The sequence below is a fragment of the Notolabrus celidotus genome, chromosome 6 (genome assembly GCF_009762535.1).
Source record: "Notolabrus celidotus isolate fNotCel1 chromosome 6, fNotCel1.pri, whole genome shotgun sequence".
NCBI classification, from domain to species: Eukaryota; Metazoa; Chordata; class Actinopteri; order Labriformes; family Labridae; genus Notolabrus; species Notolabrus celidotus.
The window spans coordinates 8,433,513-8,449,341 of record NC_048277.1 but is presented as its reverse complement, the minus strand read 5'-3'; the positions used below and the strand labels follow the sequence as shown (position 1 = coordinate 8,449,341).

The window sequence follows — 15,829 nt, the reverse complement described above, 5'->3', positions numbered from 1 at the left end:
CTCTAAAGACAGTATGTAACTATCAGTTGCAGGATAATGTATTATTATGGATGTTTAATTGAATATCTTCAACACTTTTATAAAAAAGATGCAACATTAGAAGCTTTACAGGTTAGAGGATGTAGTTATGTCTTTGCTATTCCTTTGATTTTATTGTAAAACTTCTACCAAACAGCTTCTCCAATGTTTATGTTGCTAGATTCAAAGGATGCATTATTCGCTTAGCTCTGCAGAACTTTCAGTTTCAGAACACAGTGATGGTTTAAATACTCATCCTGAAAGTGAGGCTCATCAGTGAAAAGTGTTGGTATTCAGGAAGAGTAAAAGCAGCATCTGTTTACTTTTCCCTCTGACATGAACGTCTCTAAAGGAAGTATGCAACATATAGTTTCAGGATAAGTCAGATTTTAAAGTTGTTTTGTCATTTGCTTTGTCTTGAGACTTTTAATCTGAAAGGACTATTCTAGATCTTAAAAGGTGCGTTGACATGTTTACATTTTCTAATCCTGTCTTTTTTGTCTGAAACTTCTCAAAAGTGGCTTTTCAGATATTTCATTTAGTGGATTTATCGTAGGAGCCTGCATTATTTGCTTGATCCTCAGACTGAATAAATAGAAACACGATGGTAAAACAAGTTTCCTCACACATTCCTCCAGACAGCATGGCTCATTGATAAAAATCTTGGGATGCATTTGTGGTTTAAAGGGAGAAAAGTGCCTGTTTGTGTTTTTCCCACACATAAACATCTCTAAAGACATCATGTAACTTTCAATAATAAGATAACTGAATTATTATTGATGTTCACTTTTCATTAAACCTCCATATTACATTGGCAGTGTTTAGGGTTCACAGGTTAAGTTCTTTAGGTCTTTATTTGGATGGATTTTTGGTGAATTTATTATTCGAGTAGCTTTAAAGAGCTTTCGTGCTCATCAAACGTGAGTATAAACTGTTAAAAATGTCTCTGTCACACTCATAATTACAGTATGGACCGTCTTTAAAAAGTTCAGGTATGCATCTTCAGCAGGATGAGCTGAAAAAGTACCTGTTTATGTTTCTGAACAGGAGTGTGTTGCAGCATAAAAAACAGGCTCCACACCTTTTAGATCCACTCCTCACTTCAAAGCCTCGGGCACATCGCGGGCAGCCCGCCCTGCTCTGCCTGCAGCCTTTTGAACTGACCCCTCCATTCAGCCTGAGAGACAGAGAGCAGGGAGGAGAGTGACAGAGAGATGGAGTGACAGAGATTGAAAAAGTAAGCCGGAATAGGAAAGGGGAGAGGAGGGGGAGGTGGAGCTGGGCTGCAGAGATGAATACCCTCTTCTGGGGGCCCATAGCATCAGGGGCACCGCCTGAGGTCAGGGGCGGTTGTGTGGGGGTAAGGCGAGGGGGGGGGGTTACTGGTTTTAGAGGGGTCTTGTTGGTCATAGGGGTCATACATGTCACCCCTGTCCCCTCTAACCTGTCTCCTTCTTAAATCTGGGATCAGAACTTGTCCGACGAGGGGCCCGTCTCTTCTGGCTCCCCTGATGGAGTCCAGCAGCTGCACACACTCGCAAACACACTCCCTCCCCTCCATCAGTGTGAGAGAAACTGGCCCAGAAAAAGGCCAAAAGTTGACCTTTAGCTCAGAGGACCTGTTCTCGTTCCCTCCCTGTTCCAGAGCCAGGCGGCCTGGGCCAGGCAAGCTGTTTTTACCTCATTAGTCCTCTGAGAGACAGAGACAGCGTATGAGCCTCGGAGATCTGTATCCATAAGCATTAGACTTAAAGACAGTCGGGCATAAACATGGCAGCGCTAAGTGGCATCTATCTCAGTAACATGGATCTCATTCAGATCCTTTCAGCATGTTAATAGCTGGGACAAATAAAAAATACCTCCGCTGGGCTAACAGACTAATAGCACTTCTATCTTTACTCACAGAGAGCATCTTATAGTTTGATGAATCAGTGTTGACTCGCTTCCCACAGCTCATCTTTTCCATCTGTTCAAATCTCTCTCTGCTACTTCTGAACTGGGAGTTTACAGAAACATCCCAACCAGAGGAAAAAACCCAGACTGGCTAAATCAGACAGCGAGAGGATCTGACTTCAAGCAATTTACTCAACAAAGTTTGTCACAGCAGTTATTAAAATTAACATCTCTAATTTCCCTTTTGAGGGTGTTAAACTTTTATGCCAGCCAAATGAAATGTGTGCTCGTCTCGCACAGCCCTCGGTGTGTGGGTGTTAAACTGATGGTCAGAATAGCCGTTTCCTGCCTGGTTTTGGCCGCTATTTGTGACTGTGAGGACACTGTAAATATAATCTGCTAAAGCCATGATTTTCACGCTGAATCAGAAGCAGAGGGCTGAGTTGGCCGGCCATATTTATTTCCTCAGCTGTGTGGCCAGAAAGGCTCAACAGCCATGTTTACTGCGTACTGTCAGCTGGATTAAGGACACATATGCCTTTCTAAATTGGTATGTGGGCAGGCGTTTGTGTCTCTCTTATAATCTTTAAAGAGCCGTTTGAATGTACAGTAAAGCGTGGTGGGCCTCCTTACTTTGTCACATAAAGACAGAGAATGAGAAGAGCAGCAGCAGCAGCAGAGAGGGTTAAAAGAAGAAGACAGAGAGAGATTAGGAGATTAAAACAATATATCAAGCGTGCATGTGGGTGAGTCACCTGCAGAACGAAGGCAGGAGTGCATGTTGAGGCATTTTTGTGGGAGAAAAAGGCATCTGCTGTCTAAATTAGTCTGATCTGCGGCCTTAATAGGCCCCGAGCAGCAGCTTCACACACCCCACTGAAATATCACACACTCTTGTCGCCTGGGGAGGCATGTGCACCCTCCTCTGTGTGTATTTGATAGCAGGGAGCACAGGAAGGTGGAATATTCTGGGTGAGACAGGAGAGAAAAACCACATGTGGGGGTTATTAAGGGTTCTGATATGAAAAGTGCCTGCAGTCTGTAAGGCAGTAAAACCTGGGTTTCATGCACCCAAACAGGCACTGTCCAGCATGTGTGTGTTACAACTTGTCATCCAAAAGCACCCTGCTCCATCCTGGACTCAACTGGGAACATGCAAGGGACCGACTGAGATATGCAATAACTGCCAAGCCTCTGTGGTTTCATACCAGCTGTGCATAAAACACACGCACCAAATACCAGATAATGCAGAAGCATTTTCTTTCAGGGATATCTTTTCCTAGCAGCTCACTTCGTATTTTCCCAGAGCGAGACGTCTCTATCAGTTTTCAGTTTGAGTTCAGCTGTGTTCAGCAGTGTTTTGGAAATACAGGAAGCTCTCTCCCTGCCTGCATGTGATTGGTCCTCCGGTGCCAGGTCAGGTTGGACTGGTTCCTCTGTTGTTGGGGTTCATCGCAGGGTTTCAAAGGGGTGGAGCATCCGAATAATCCCTCTGGGTGTGTGTGTGTGTGTGTGTGTGTGTGTGTGTGTGTGTGTGTTTGTGTGTGTGTTTGTTGTTAGGGGTGGCAGTGTCTGTCACTACATAGTTATGATGCTTGAGCTTAGATAAACAGTTGAGGAAGTCTTAAGAAGCACTGTAAGTCTCACACACACACACACACGCACGCACACATGCACACACACACACACACACGCACACACGCACGCACGCACGCACACACACACACACACACACACACACACACACACACACCACATGTTGAGTCTCAGAAATACATACATGTGTGTCTGTGGGTAAACACCTACTGACACACATGTATGTTGTGTGCACGTGCTGTAGGGTGCATCTGGTGCAGGAGGGCATGTTGTGCAGGGTGGGCATTATTGCAGCTGTTTCTGTTTGATTTTTATGTAGCAGCAGGCTTTGACCCCTGAGCTCAGAAACACACCCAAAACCTATTTGTATGAGTCTGTTCTGCAGGACGGAGCAGGGCAGCAGGGTGGAGTAATGATGATGTCCCCTTAAAGTTGATGTCCAAAGCAGAGCTCCATCTTTTCCTGTGACTGCCTTTGTCTTCTCCTCAGGGTTTACTCTAGTTTGCCAACTTCAATTCCAGAGTTTAACCCTTTACATTTTACATTTTAGGTGGGCAGTTTCAAACAACCAGTCACAGTTTAGTGAGGCAAACCATGCAGAAATAGGAAGGAATCACAAAAAGTAGAAATTGTGGAGGATCACTTTTTAGTGTTAGTTTTGAATCGTAGCAGCAGAGAGGGTTTGTATCATAGGCTGTATCTTGTATTGTTCTATTGTTTTGAGACCTCCTCCAAGGCAGGGAAATAACACATGCACATAGCTTACACATCTCTTAATGCTCCATTAATGCTGAACAATATATACAGGTTTTGGGAGCCGCCATCCGAACAATGACTTTTTCAGGAAGACCTTACATATTTCACAAGACAATGCCAAACCACATTCTGCACGTTTTACAAGAGCATGGCTCTGTAGTAGAAGAGTCCAGGTGCTAAGCTGGCGCCTGTAGTCTAAACATTTGGAGCATCATGAAATGAAAAGTCTGACAAAGGAGACCCTGAACTGTTGAGCAGCTGAAATCCTCTATCAGGCAAGAATGGGACAAGATCTAATTTTAAACACCAGAAACTGGTCTCCTGGGTTCACAGGCAAGTGTTGTTAAAAGAATAGCTGGTGTTCCTGTCCCAACTAGTTTGAAGGTGTTCCTGGGATCAAATTTAAAAAGAGCATATGTTTTTCAGGAAACAACACCATGTTTTAATTTCATCGTTTGATTTGTTGTCTTTGCACTCTTCTTAATTACATATAAGGTTAAAATGATTCAAAACTATCATACTCTGTTTTTATTAACACTTAGCACAGCTTCACAACTTTTTGGGAGTTGGGGTTGTAATACATCAATCATAATAATAACTGAATTTTCCTGCCTTGTAAGAGGTCCAACCCTTCAGAATGCAAATCAAGGTTTCTCTCTCTTTGTGTCTGTAAGGCTGTTTTATAAATCTTTGCAGACCCCGCTTTCTGTGTTTGTGTGTGTGCAGGCATGTGTGTCCCCGTGCAGCACATCGTGGCATCATTTTGAATATCATGTTTTGGCTTTTATTCCTCTTTTGCTGTGCTGCTCTTTAAAAAACTCAGGTTGCTAAATGTGCTAAGAGCAGTGAACACGGCCTCCATTTACATCCTTGCTTGAGACTCATGCTTTGTGGAACATTATAGCGCAACAGAGCTGTGCAGCACGCAAGAAAATCCATACCGCACTGTCCCCTCTCAAATCAATTTGCCATTGTGCAATGTTTGCTCCCACATTGTACTCATGTGTGTCCTCCCTCCCTCATTGTTGTCCGTGCTCGGTTTCTGTTCCTTGTCTCCCACTCTCTTATGTTGATCTCATTATAGAACATTGTGTCCAGCTGTCATTGTTAGTCCTAATGACATAAGAGGAGGTGTATGTGTGTGTGTGTGTGTGTGTGTGTGTGTGTGTGTGTGTGTGTGTGTGTGTGTGTGTGTGTGTGTGTGTGTGTGTGTGTGTGTGCATGTGCATGTGAGCATGTGTGCATGTGTGTGTGTTGTAGGGCGTTTCTTGCTGTGTATAAATGATAAGCATTGTGGAGAGCGGCTGCTTATCAGGTGCGTGTCCCTGTGTGGCCCTTCACTGGAACTGTGCTCAGAGCCGCACAGCCTCATGCATGCTCTACATGTCAGTGTTGGTGCAGTTAAGCTGGAAGTTAACAGGTGCTGCTGGTTTATGGTTGGGCACGTTTCAGCCCCCTTCTTCATTTTATGCTGCCACACATGACACTTTATCTTTATCACACTTAATATCTTACTTCTGCTACTGCAAAGGCATAAACCGTCTCCCTCTTTCTTTCTTTCTTTCTTTCTTTTTTTTTCTTTCTTTCATTTTATCTTTCTTTCATTCTTTCTTTCTTTCCTGTCTTTCAGTTGGGAGGAAGTTGGGCGCTGTGCTTTGTGCACTTGCCACACTCGTGATTTGATTAATAAGAAATCCAGCTCAAGCCGAGCCACTCTGCTGCCACCCCCTTCCTTCTCCTCCTCCTGGTCCCCCGCTCCTCTCCTCCACCCCGCGCTGTGGTTCAGCGCCTGGTTAGGCTGACCTGGCAGTAAAAACAAGGCAAATGTTTTTCTCACACCAGCCGTTTTATGACCACACTTACAACGTGAATAGCAGCCTCCTTATCGTCTGACACTTACCCCATGAAACCAAATTTTCCACTCCTAGGACAAACAAAATTAAACCAAGAGAAGAAAAAAAACATGGACCTGATATTTGGATGCATTTCTTTGCAGGTCAACCAGTTTGAATCATGCAGTCCCTGAGATCTTAAGCACATACCAGGCCATTCAGATCAGAAAGGTAAATATTAAGTCAGCTCAAACAAAGTGAAAACATAATTTCACATCAGCTGCTGAATCTGCACTGCTTGTGTGCACCTCTTTGGGGCTCCTACATGGAGACTTTAGTGCTATTGCTTGTTTTTGCTCATGCATGTGTGTTTGTGCTGAGCGAACATTTTATCTCACAGCTAACACAACACGCTGTATCTTTGGCTGTTTGCTTCCAGGAAGGGGAGAGTTAAGGGGAGTGTCACATTTACAGCAGGCATGTGGCTGATTTACAGTCTAGGAGGTCCTGCGTGTGTCAGTCAAGCTACATTTATATCCACCGCTGAGGCTTCAGTTGGCTTGATGAGTAATTGTCGTCTTTTGTGGGTTCTTCTAAGAGCGTGGAGAGAAATGCTGAAACACTGTGGTCAAGATGAGCATGAGGTCTGATGGAGCAGCAGCCTGCGTGACAGAATCTCCCCGTGAGCTCGTCTGATGCATTATTCTATAAATAAGCAGGGATGAGAGAACTAAAAAAGCAGATAGGATGGTCAATAAAGGGGGGGAGAGAGAGAGAGAGAGAGAGAGAGAGAGATATGCAGTCAAGCTCCAGCTCCCCCACTGAGGCCAGGACTCAGGCAGGAGGCAGGAACACAAGGCAGGGCTGCTCTGTATGGACAATATGTTCCTCTTCAGCAGTGCGTTCACTGATGTGTTTAACCCCAGAGTCTCGGTCACTGTCCCCACAACAGGTTTCCCATCAGTGGGTCTTCTGGCTGGGATGCCTGTGTTCATGTAACATCACTCAAATGAAAGATGCATGTATGAAATGAAAGGAAACCTGGAAACAAGATTAGAAACACAAGCAGGGGCTTCCATATAAATACAACCTACATTACAGTTAGACCTACAGGAGTGTTAGCACTTAATGTTAGAGAAGACTCTCCATCTGTCAAAGGTTTGTCTTTAACTGAATATTCTTCAAAATTCTGAAGCATTCTAGAAACTCAGAGTGACGGGAAGCTGATCTTGTGGCCCAGTATCTCAAGAAGACACATTTCTTTATCTTTTCTGTCTGTGTCAAGATACTCGAAAGAGAGATGGAGGTGTGATTAGCAGTGCCTTGAAATCCACGTGCACAATCAGAGGATGAGATAATGCTTCGTCTAGACAGTCAGAAGTTGTTTCATTAACCAGCGATTTAGTCTACCCCCCACACTCTCCAGTCCTGCAGGCTCTGCAGGTCCAGTCAAGAGACTGGGTCATCAGTAGCCATAAGGCCTCAGGATGAATGTGGTCCAAATAAATCCAGACCATAAAGACCGGACTTCTGTCTCTGGAAAGTCTCCTGCATAACACGTGTGTCTGAGCCTCCTTTATGCATTTGTCGCAGTGCAAAGTTAACGTTCATCTAAAGCTTTAACACTTTAAATCTCTCTTTAACTGTAGCTCAGAGCTTTGTGGACATGACTTGAAGAGCAGGTTTTATATTAAAAGAGTATTTGTAATTACAAAGGACTCCCTGGCAGGTTGCGGTGGTGTCTAAAAGCATCCTCATCAATACTCTCTGTCATGTTGTCAGGGGAGTATAAATGACGGCTTTAATAAAGGAGAGCAAACAGAAGCAGGTCACAGGCGGGAATGTGAGGGCCACTCATGGCCACGCTCTATTCTCCTTCCGTTCCTTTCAGCCCGTCTCTCGCCCTCGCATGGCATGCAGAACGGCCCTGATCCTCCCAAAAAGAAGATTAACAAACCCCTGACAGAGAAGTAATCTCCCTGAAAACATTGACTACTAGCATTTCAACATGCGGCCTCTAAACAGAGGAAAATGCCTCTCTGGCATGCTTAATTGCAGTATGTGGGACACACAGTGTTCCTTTAGGTATGCTAAATGGAAAGCTTTGGCTACTGAAGGCATTCCAGCGTTGTAAATGCACAACAATGGACCTTTACAGTTTGCGCTTGGCGTAGAGTTCAGAAATTCAAATAAACTTCAAGAGGAGATTTTCAAGGGAAGGGCTTTGCTCTGGGTTTTTCTGACGACAGTATAGAGACTTTGGTTGTTCGATTCTGGATCATAAATATGTTTGAACTCCAGTTTGGGTGAGGAGTGATTCATGAGGTCTGGAGCCGCCTTTCCAAAGAAGTATAATTGCTCACATTGTTGCCTGTGTATGTTGTTATGAGATAACATTCCAGCCATTTGACCTCTTATTTTTGGTTCAGTTAATTACTTATCTGGTTCCCTCACGGGGATCCAAACTGTAGCGCAGCTTTGAGATCTTATGTTTGAGAGTAGCTGTGCACAGAAGTCAGTGAGTTCTGTTTGTTTCTGTGCATTTCTCAAGTTCTTCAGTGGGTTATGTTTTCTGGGTTTAGGAGAACTTGTGTGGCCTCCAGATCATTGCACCGTGAAGGCAGAGTCAAGTGAACTCTGTGACCACAGGGTTAAAAACTGACAGAGAGTCAATGAGTGACTAAGACCAGGGTTGAAGAGGAATTCATGTGATGCTAATGCAAAGAGCAGCCAGCCCCAATCTGGCCTTGTAAAACCCTGAGCTATCCATAATCACGCTGGCAGATATGTATTGCCGGAATTTTCCATAAGAGGAACAGGCCAGCTCTGTGTGGGACCATCCATCTTTATGCTCATCAGTGTGTGTCTGTGATCATCCTCGCAGGCTCTCAGTCACACTGTGTTGACGCTGCCCTGTGACGTAACCCATCATTCAAATTATTTTTAGAGTAAAGTCCAGGCACAGGAATTGGTAATCCAAGGAGTGACATCTGGCCTTCAGGGCTTATGTGATTAGCAGAGAGCCTTGCCCCTAATAGCCAAGCGGACGATCTTCATTACCTTTCTGGAATAGCCATAAGAGCGGTTATGACGTGAAAGGGCACAAATGTAAAGATCTTTCAGAGCAGATATGTGCCAGTTGAATAAGTTCTGCAGCAGACATGGAGGCGTTATGCTTCCCCTGCTACTGTACAACACCCGCCAGGCTTACAGTGAGCCCTCTGATGTGCAGCTTCAATCCTGCAGCATTAGGGCTAAGACCAGATGACCCAACAGATAACTATTAAGTCCAAGCAATGCCACAGAGAGCCTAAATACAGTCTAAAAAGGAGGAGGAAGAAAGGTAAGGGTGGTTAAAAAAGACAAATGAAGCAAAGAACAGGGCACAGCCGCCAACTTCCTACTGAATAAATCATCATCACCACTCAAAGGGCTAATCATGACAAAGTGACCAGCATGTCCCCTCCTCTCTGCCTTCTGTCCTCACAATAGAGCTCACAGTAATGGAAGTCCTCCCATCTTGGAGGGGAAATGTTTCTCTAATGATCTTAAAACATATAAAACATTTCCCAGCTTTCAAGACGTCCATTAAACACACAACAGCATTTTTCCAGCAGCAAACAAAGTTTAATGGCTATTTGCATGCACCGATTTTGTTAGTGTTTGAGTGCAAGCTGTGACCGGCACATTCTTTGATTCATGCATCAGTAGTTGAACAGCGAGGTCTAAATGTGTGGGTGTTGGCATGGCCAGGTGGAAGCTCTTAGTTTGTTAGCAGTAAACTAATTTTGGGTTTACTGGAAACTCTTTAAACATAGCATTACTACAAGGCTCATATAATCTTCCCTGTGCTGTTATAATCATTTCAATGTTACAAACAGGCCTGTTTGCAAAGACAGAGATAAAGAAAGGGACTATTTTTGGGCAGTTGTTTGCTTGGAGAGGCTTTTGCTTATTCTGAGGCAGTTTGTTCCCAGGAGTTCAGAGCACAGCCTCGCTGCAGTTTTGCTTTTGTTTTGTTGTCTTCGGGATCTGTAGTTGAGAGGGAGTTCAGTGCCCCTCTCCTGTTCTCATAGTTATTTCAACAAAATTTCTTTCACCACCTTCCCTGAACGGAATAATGGTGGACCAATAAATGCAAGGGCTGGGTTGTGTAGTGGGAAAAGGAAATTGCAATCATGCCATGAGATTTTTTTTCACAGGGCTGTTTTTGTGTATGTTTTTGTGCTCTGCTGTCTCTATGGACTGTCCCATGAAAGGGTATTCTTTTAGTATTCACTCAGCCTATTTACTTTGCTGCAGATGGGAACAGTGGGGGAAAAGGCATTTCCTCTGCATGAACCAGTGGTTTGCATAAGCACTACTCAATCTAAACCACGCTTATCTTTCTGCCAAACATTCAGTTTTTTATTTATATTATATAAGCTTATAAGAAATGTCATAACATGGAATAAAGCCCCTTTCCCATCACTTTAATGATAGGGTTTCTGATGTTCCGTTATAAACTGCGGTATTACTAAAGATGCAAAGTGACATTTTAGGGGCTCTCTTAAGCCTTTAACTGAACTCTCCTGTAAAAAAGTGTAAAGGGTTAACATGCTGCACATCGGCATATATGCTTGGTGTTTAATGGCCCGCTCTGACCCAAGCTGTCTTTATTTAAAGCTTTGGCTTCTGCTCATGTTTCAGACACTCTCAATTTCCTAACCTCTCACTTTCATTCCCCTCCTGTCCTCTCTCCCCCTCCCCCTCTCCCCCTCTTCCTCTCTTCCCACAGGTATGGCCTCGCAAGTGCAAGTGTTCTCCCCTCACACTCTCCAATCAAGTGCCTTCTTTAGCGTGAAGAAACTGAAGGTGGAGCAGAGTTGTAACTGGGATATGACAGGGTACGGCACACACAGCAAAGTCTACAGCCACAACAGCAGCAAGAACTTGTCGGCCACCAGCGGCCCCCTCAGCATCAACAGCTCCCTGCAGGTCGCCAGCTCCACCCTGCCCTACGAGCAGGCACTCATCTTTCCAGCCAGTGCGGGCCACATCGTGGTCGCCTCAGCCAGCAGCACTTCGGGGACCTTGGGGTCTCTGCTGGGCAGCGGGGGTGGAGGCAGCAGCAGCAACAGCAGTGGAGGTGGGGGTGGTGGAATTGGTGTTCACAACCTGACGCGCCGCAGCACCGTCAGTCTCCTGGATACCTACCAGCGATGTGGGCTTAAACGCAAGAGTGAGGAACTCGACAACAACAGCAGTGTGCAGATCATTGAGGATCACGGCCCACCCATGATCCAGAACGGAGCTGCCAGTGGAGCCATGGTGGCCACAGTGGCTACTGCCACATCCACGGCAACCTCAAAGAACAGCGGCTCCAACAGTGAAGGGGACTACCAGCTGGTGCAGCATGAGGTGCTCTGCTCCATGACCAATACGTATGAGGTGCTGGAGTTCTTGGGGAGAGGAACCTTTGGACAGGTTGTTAAGTGCTGGAAGAGGGGCACCAATGAGATCGTGGCTATCAAGATCTTGAAGAACCACCCGTCGTATGCGCGGCAGGGTCAGATCGAAGTCAGCATCCTGGCGCGTCTCAGCACGGAGAGTGCAGACGACTACAACTTTGTGAGGGCCTACGAGTGCTTCCAGCACAAGAACCACACGTGCCTGGTATTTGAGATGCTAGAGCAGAACCTGTATGACTTCCTTAAGCAGAACAAGTTCAGCCCTTTGCCGCTCAAATACATCAGACCCGTGCTGCAGCAAGTGGCCACAGCGCTCATGAAACTGAAGAGTCTGGGACTGATCCATGCGGACCTAAAGCCGGAGAACATCATGCTCGTGGACCCGTCTCGACAGCCCTACAGGGTCAAAGTTATAGACTTTGGATCTGCCAGCCATGTGTCTAAAGCGGTCTGCTCCACTTATCTACAGTCCAGATACTACAGGTAAGAGCTGAAGGCTTATTAACGTGCTCTTTATCTTATAGATGCAGGGAGGATGTGGGTCAAAGAATACATTCCTGTTCGCTCTGCTGTGATCATTGTGCTATCTGCATCTTGTTTGATTTATCCCTGCTTTAACAGGAATGTTTTCACGGTAGAGCTGATTATTTGGCCAAACACCCATAGTGCCGAAGTTCTCTCTCTTCTCTCCCATTCTGCCTTTCCTGTTTGTTTACTCGGGTAGTAAACCCCCCCATCCAGTGCTGGACAGGCTGTGAAACTCAAAAGCTTGCTGAGTGGCCTCCTGCTTATTGCATTTAATGTGGTAAACAAGCATGCTTCAGAATGACTTTGATGATTATCAGAGGACTGTGTGGTACTGTTTGACTTGTTAAAGCTTGGTTAGGAGGTGACAGACCACAGGAAATGTTGTTTTCAAATGTGGGTTTTTGAAAAGCATTCAAGCTTCTTTCATAAATGCACTTTTTAAATTATACAGAAATTTTCAGGAGCTTTGACCCCAAAGTTTTCCGAATTTACTCTTTGCTTACAGTGAAAAGTCTTCCTTGGTGGACAAAAGGGATGGTTGGCTGGTAAAGATAAGTCTCAGGAGGCAGGACATATTGTCAAAAGCACGCTCTGAAAGTCACAGTGTGATTTTTATGACATGATGGCAGACGACGCAGTAGAGAGCTACACTACAATGACAGTTTTTACATCTATATCAATACTATGTGGAAACAGACGGATGTGCAGACTTCCTCTCTGTTCTCTTCAACCTCAGATGTTTTTATTCATCCTGTTATGTTAAACTCCTCCAGGTTCATAATGGTTGCATGGTGTAAACATCATCAACCCTGCCTGTTCTCTCACAGTGAATGTTTCTGGTGATGTTCTCGATTGGCTAATCCGCCTGATTGTGAGGGCCTGCAGGAAGAAGTCCAGGTGAAGTCAGGGTGAAACTTTGTCTGTTTGCGTCCACAGATGCTGCTGTTTCGGGAGTTTTGTACCCGTGTGAATACAGCTTTGGAGAAACTCCCTCATAGAAGAAGGGCACCAATCACACAGGGTTGCAGCCTGCCCAAAGTCTTCTATTCACCCCTCTGCTCCCCAGGCCCCCAGACCCTCAACCCCCCATCACCATAGCTGGCTCCCATTTCCCCCGAGATAGAGATGAGGGGTCAGCCTGAGTTCTCCTGTAATATGTGCCTGTAATCCACACCAGCGGGCCCTGCATTAGAACCAGATGAGTCCCCAGGAAAGCCTTCTTTCTTCTCCCTGTACTTCTGAAACAGTCTTTTTTGCCCATAGCAAACGGTGTGTTTAGGTTTCAGCAGAGGCAGCGTTGAGGGAAACTGTGTGAGGAATCAAACAGTGACCGTGTCGGTACAGAGAGAAGCTTTGTTTGAGGCTCAGGCCTGGTGCCGGGGCTGGGACCGGGGCTGAGGCAAGAACAGGTGTGTGTCTATGGAACCACATGCAAACACACACATACACCCACACACGTATGCCAGGTGGAGGCTCTGCACCAGCTCAGAGTGCAGATTCTGTCAGGAGAAGTTTGTGGTCTGGCTTTAGTGGATGGTGTTGATAGAAGAGTTAGGTTTTGTTATCTTTACAGTTTGTCTCTGGCTTTTTAAAACATGCGACACTGAGAGCTATTGTTTCCTGCGAGGTGGAAAAGCTTGCTGTGTGAGGAACTTTGAGTGAACAGTAACGGATATTCAAATTGCTGCATTCAGAAGATAAAACACTTTAAGCTTTAAGAATCTTCAGATCCTGATCTGCTCTGCAAGCGGCTGACAGGTGGATTGTTTCATCCAAGCTGTACTCTACTAACTGTTTTTATAAATCCCTCTCTCAGTTCCATGTGAGCAGGGCAGTGCTGTTGTATCAGTTTAAGTAGCTCATCCTGAAGTAAACACCAGCAGTAGCCTGTTTTAGTTGCTCCTGGGCTGTAGGTCAACATGCAGGCCATAAAATGTTCCTGTTTGTTTTCTCGGGGAGTGAAGAGTGGAAGAGAGCGGAGAGGTCATCCCTTCATTTCCTCTTGGCGGTGCACGGATGGAAAGAAAAGGCTGGAAGTGACCAGAAAATTACCCAACAGTCACCAAAACTCAGATCAGGGACTTGGCGACTGTTGTTTGAGGTATTCAGAGTGGTTTATGTATTCCTCTGCTTTAAAGTACCCTATGGCACAACTTGAGCATGTTTGCTTTACTATGCCAGGACTCAGTGTGAAGAATGGGACAGGACATGCAATTTATTTCAAAGATTGAGCTCATGGGAGATGAGCTCTGCGGGTGTCTTAGCATGGCGTACAGTTTGGGCCACAAACAAACCCTGGCTGCGGGTGGAGTTCATGGTGAGTTCAAAAGCTGAGAAAAGAACATCAAGTCATCTTTGATGGTTTCAGATGAGAAGATAGCAGGATTGTGTCTGTTTTTGTCCTGCAGACGGTACCTTTAAGGTGGGGATCCAGGTGGGTTTTTTTCTGCTGCAACCTGCTGGCTGCCGTTACTCTATATCCTCCACAACAGCAGAAACATCCCCTGTTGTCTGCTTTGATTCATGTGATACAGAATATCCATGCGTGTCTCGTGTGCACTAGTTTTCCTGAACTATTTTGACTTCTTTCTTTAAGATTTTCTTCAGTTTTTAAGATTATTTTTGGCCTTTCGTCTGTATTAAGATGAACGCACGACATGCACCAAATGGCTGAGGGCTGAAGTCGCATCTGCAGCCAATGTGATGAAGACTCTGTAAACAGGGTTTCCTGCACTACTGAGACACTCTTTATTATATTTTAATGTAAGTAAGAGTAAAGCAAGAGTGATATTAATCCTATTGCAGAGATTAAACACAGAATCATGATCTTAAATCCATTTGGTTGGTTTTATACCCCTCACACATGGCTGTGTGCATTTGAGATGTCATAGCTGGTGTGTGTGCTAGTGATGTGCTGTAAGAGCCTTGCAAATGACTTATGGATTTTCCACAAGGTTGACTCATGCAAATAAAACAGTGGTATTCAAGGTAAACAAGTGATGTGCTGTTTGCGAGAACAGCTCTCAGGGTGCTTAGAGTTTCAACTCTGTTCACTCCGCTGCGTGGCGAGCACAGGCTCATGAAGCCCAGCTCATCTATCCTTGTCAAACAGGCCTGTCTGTGGCACTTCCACACTTGGTGACACTGAACTTGAACACAGTCTCCCACTGTTATTTAAAGGTGTTAGCGCCTTCAGCTCTTTGTGTTCTGCTCTTCTGCGTCAGTGTCTTCTGTTCTTAATTATTGTGTGGTGTTTTTGTCCTGATTACATCAACCGGACTGACCTTACCCAGGTCCTACTTCTTTTATCCTCCTCTTTTTTCCTGCTCCCTTCTTGCCTATAGCTAATTATGTAACCGGTAAGCCGGCTAGTCAAGCTTACCCTGTGTCAGATAAAGGGATTATTGTCTTGTCCCAATTGGTCATGTTTGTCCTAAATATCTCTCCGGGGAGAGGCCGTGAAAGGAATGCAGTGAGATAGTATTTCAGTTAACTTAAAGTTTTCTGAGGCGACACAGCTGCTGGGAAGGAGCCTCCATGTGGCTGTTAGTGAAAGGGAGGTTTAAATTGGAGACAGGCAAGCGAGTGTGAGGCAAACAGACTCCATCACCCTGCATGACTGTCTGCCTGGCTGTCCTGAGGTTACTTAGGTAGAGGATTTTGGTGTCTCAGGAGGACAGTTTCATGTCTTTGTCCAGTAGAGGTCTGCATGAGCATTGAACTGTAGCTGCTGTCTGGTCTTATCTGCAGCATCCA

General features: G+C 45.2%; 1 protein-coding gene across 5 annotated transcripts in view; it reads left to right on the top strand.

Moving 5' to 3' along the window:
• hipk2 (homeodomain interacting protein kinase 2) overlaps positions 1-15,829 on the top strand; it is an 82,343-nt gene that overhangs the window by 7,530 nt on the left and 58,984 nt on the right. For all 5 annotated transcript variants that reach the window (XM_034686218.1, XM_034686217.1, XM_034686222.1 and 2 more), the window contains exon 2: positions 10,873-12,028. In XM_034686218.1, the coding sequence (XP_034542109.1) occupies positions 10,873-12,028 (1,156 nt within the window). The remainder of the gene's footprint in view (positions 1-10,872; positions 12,029-15,829) is intronic.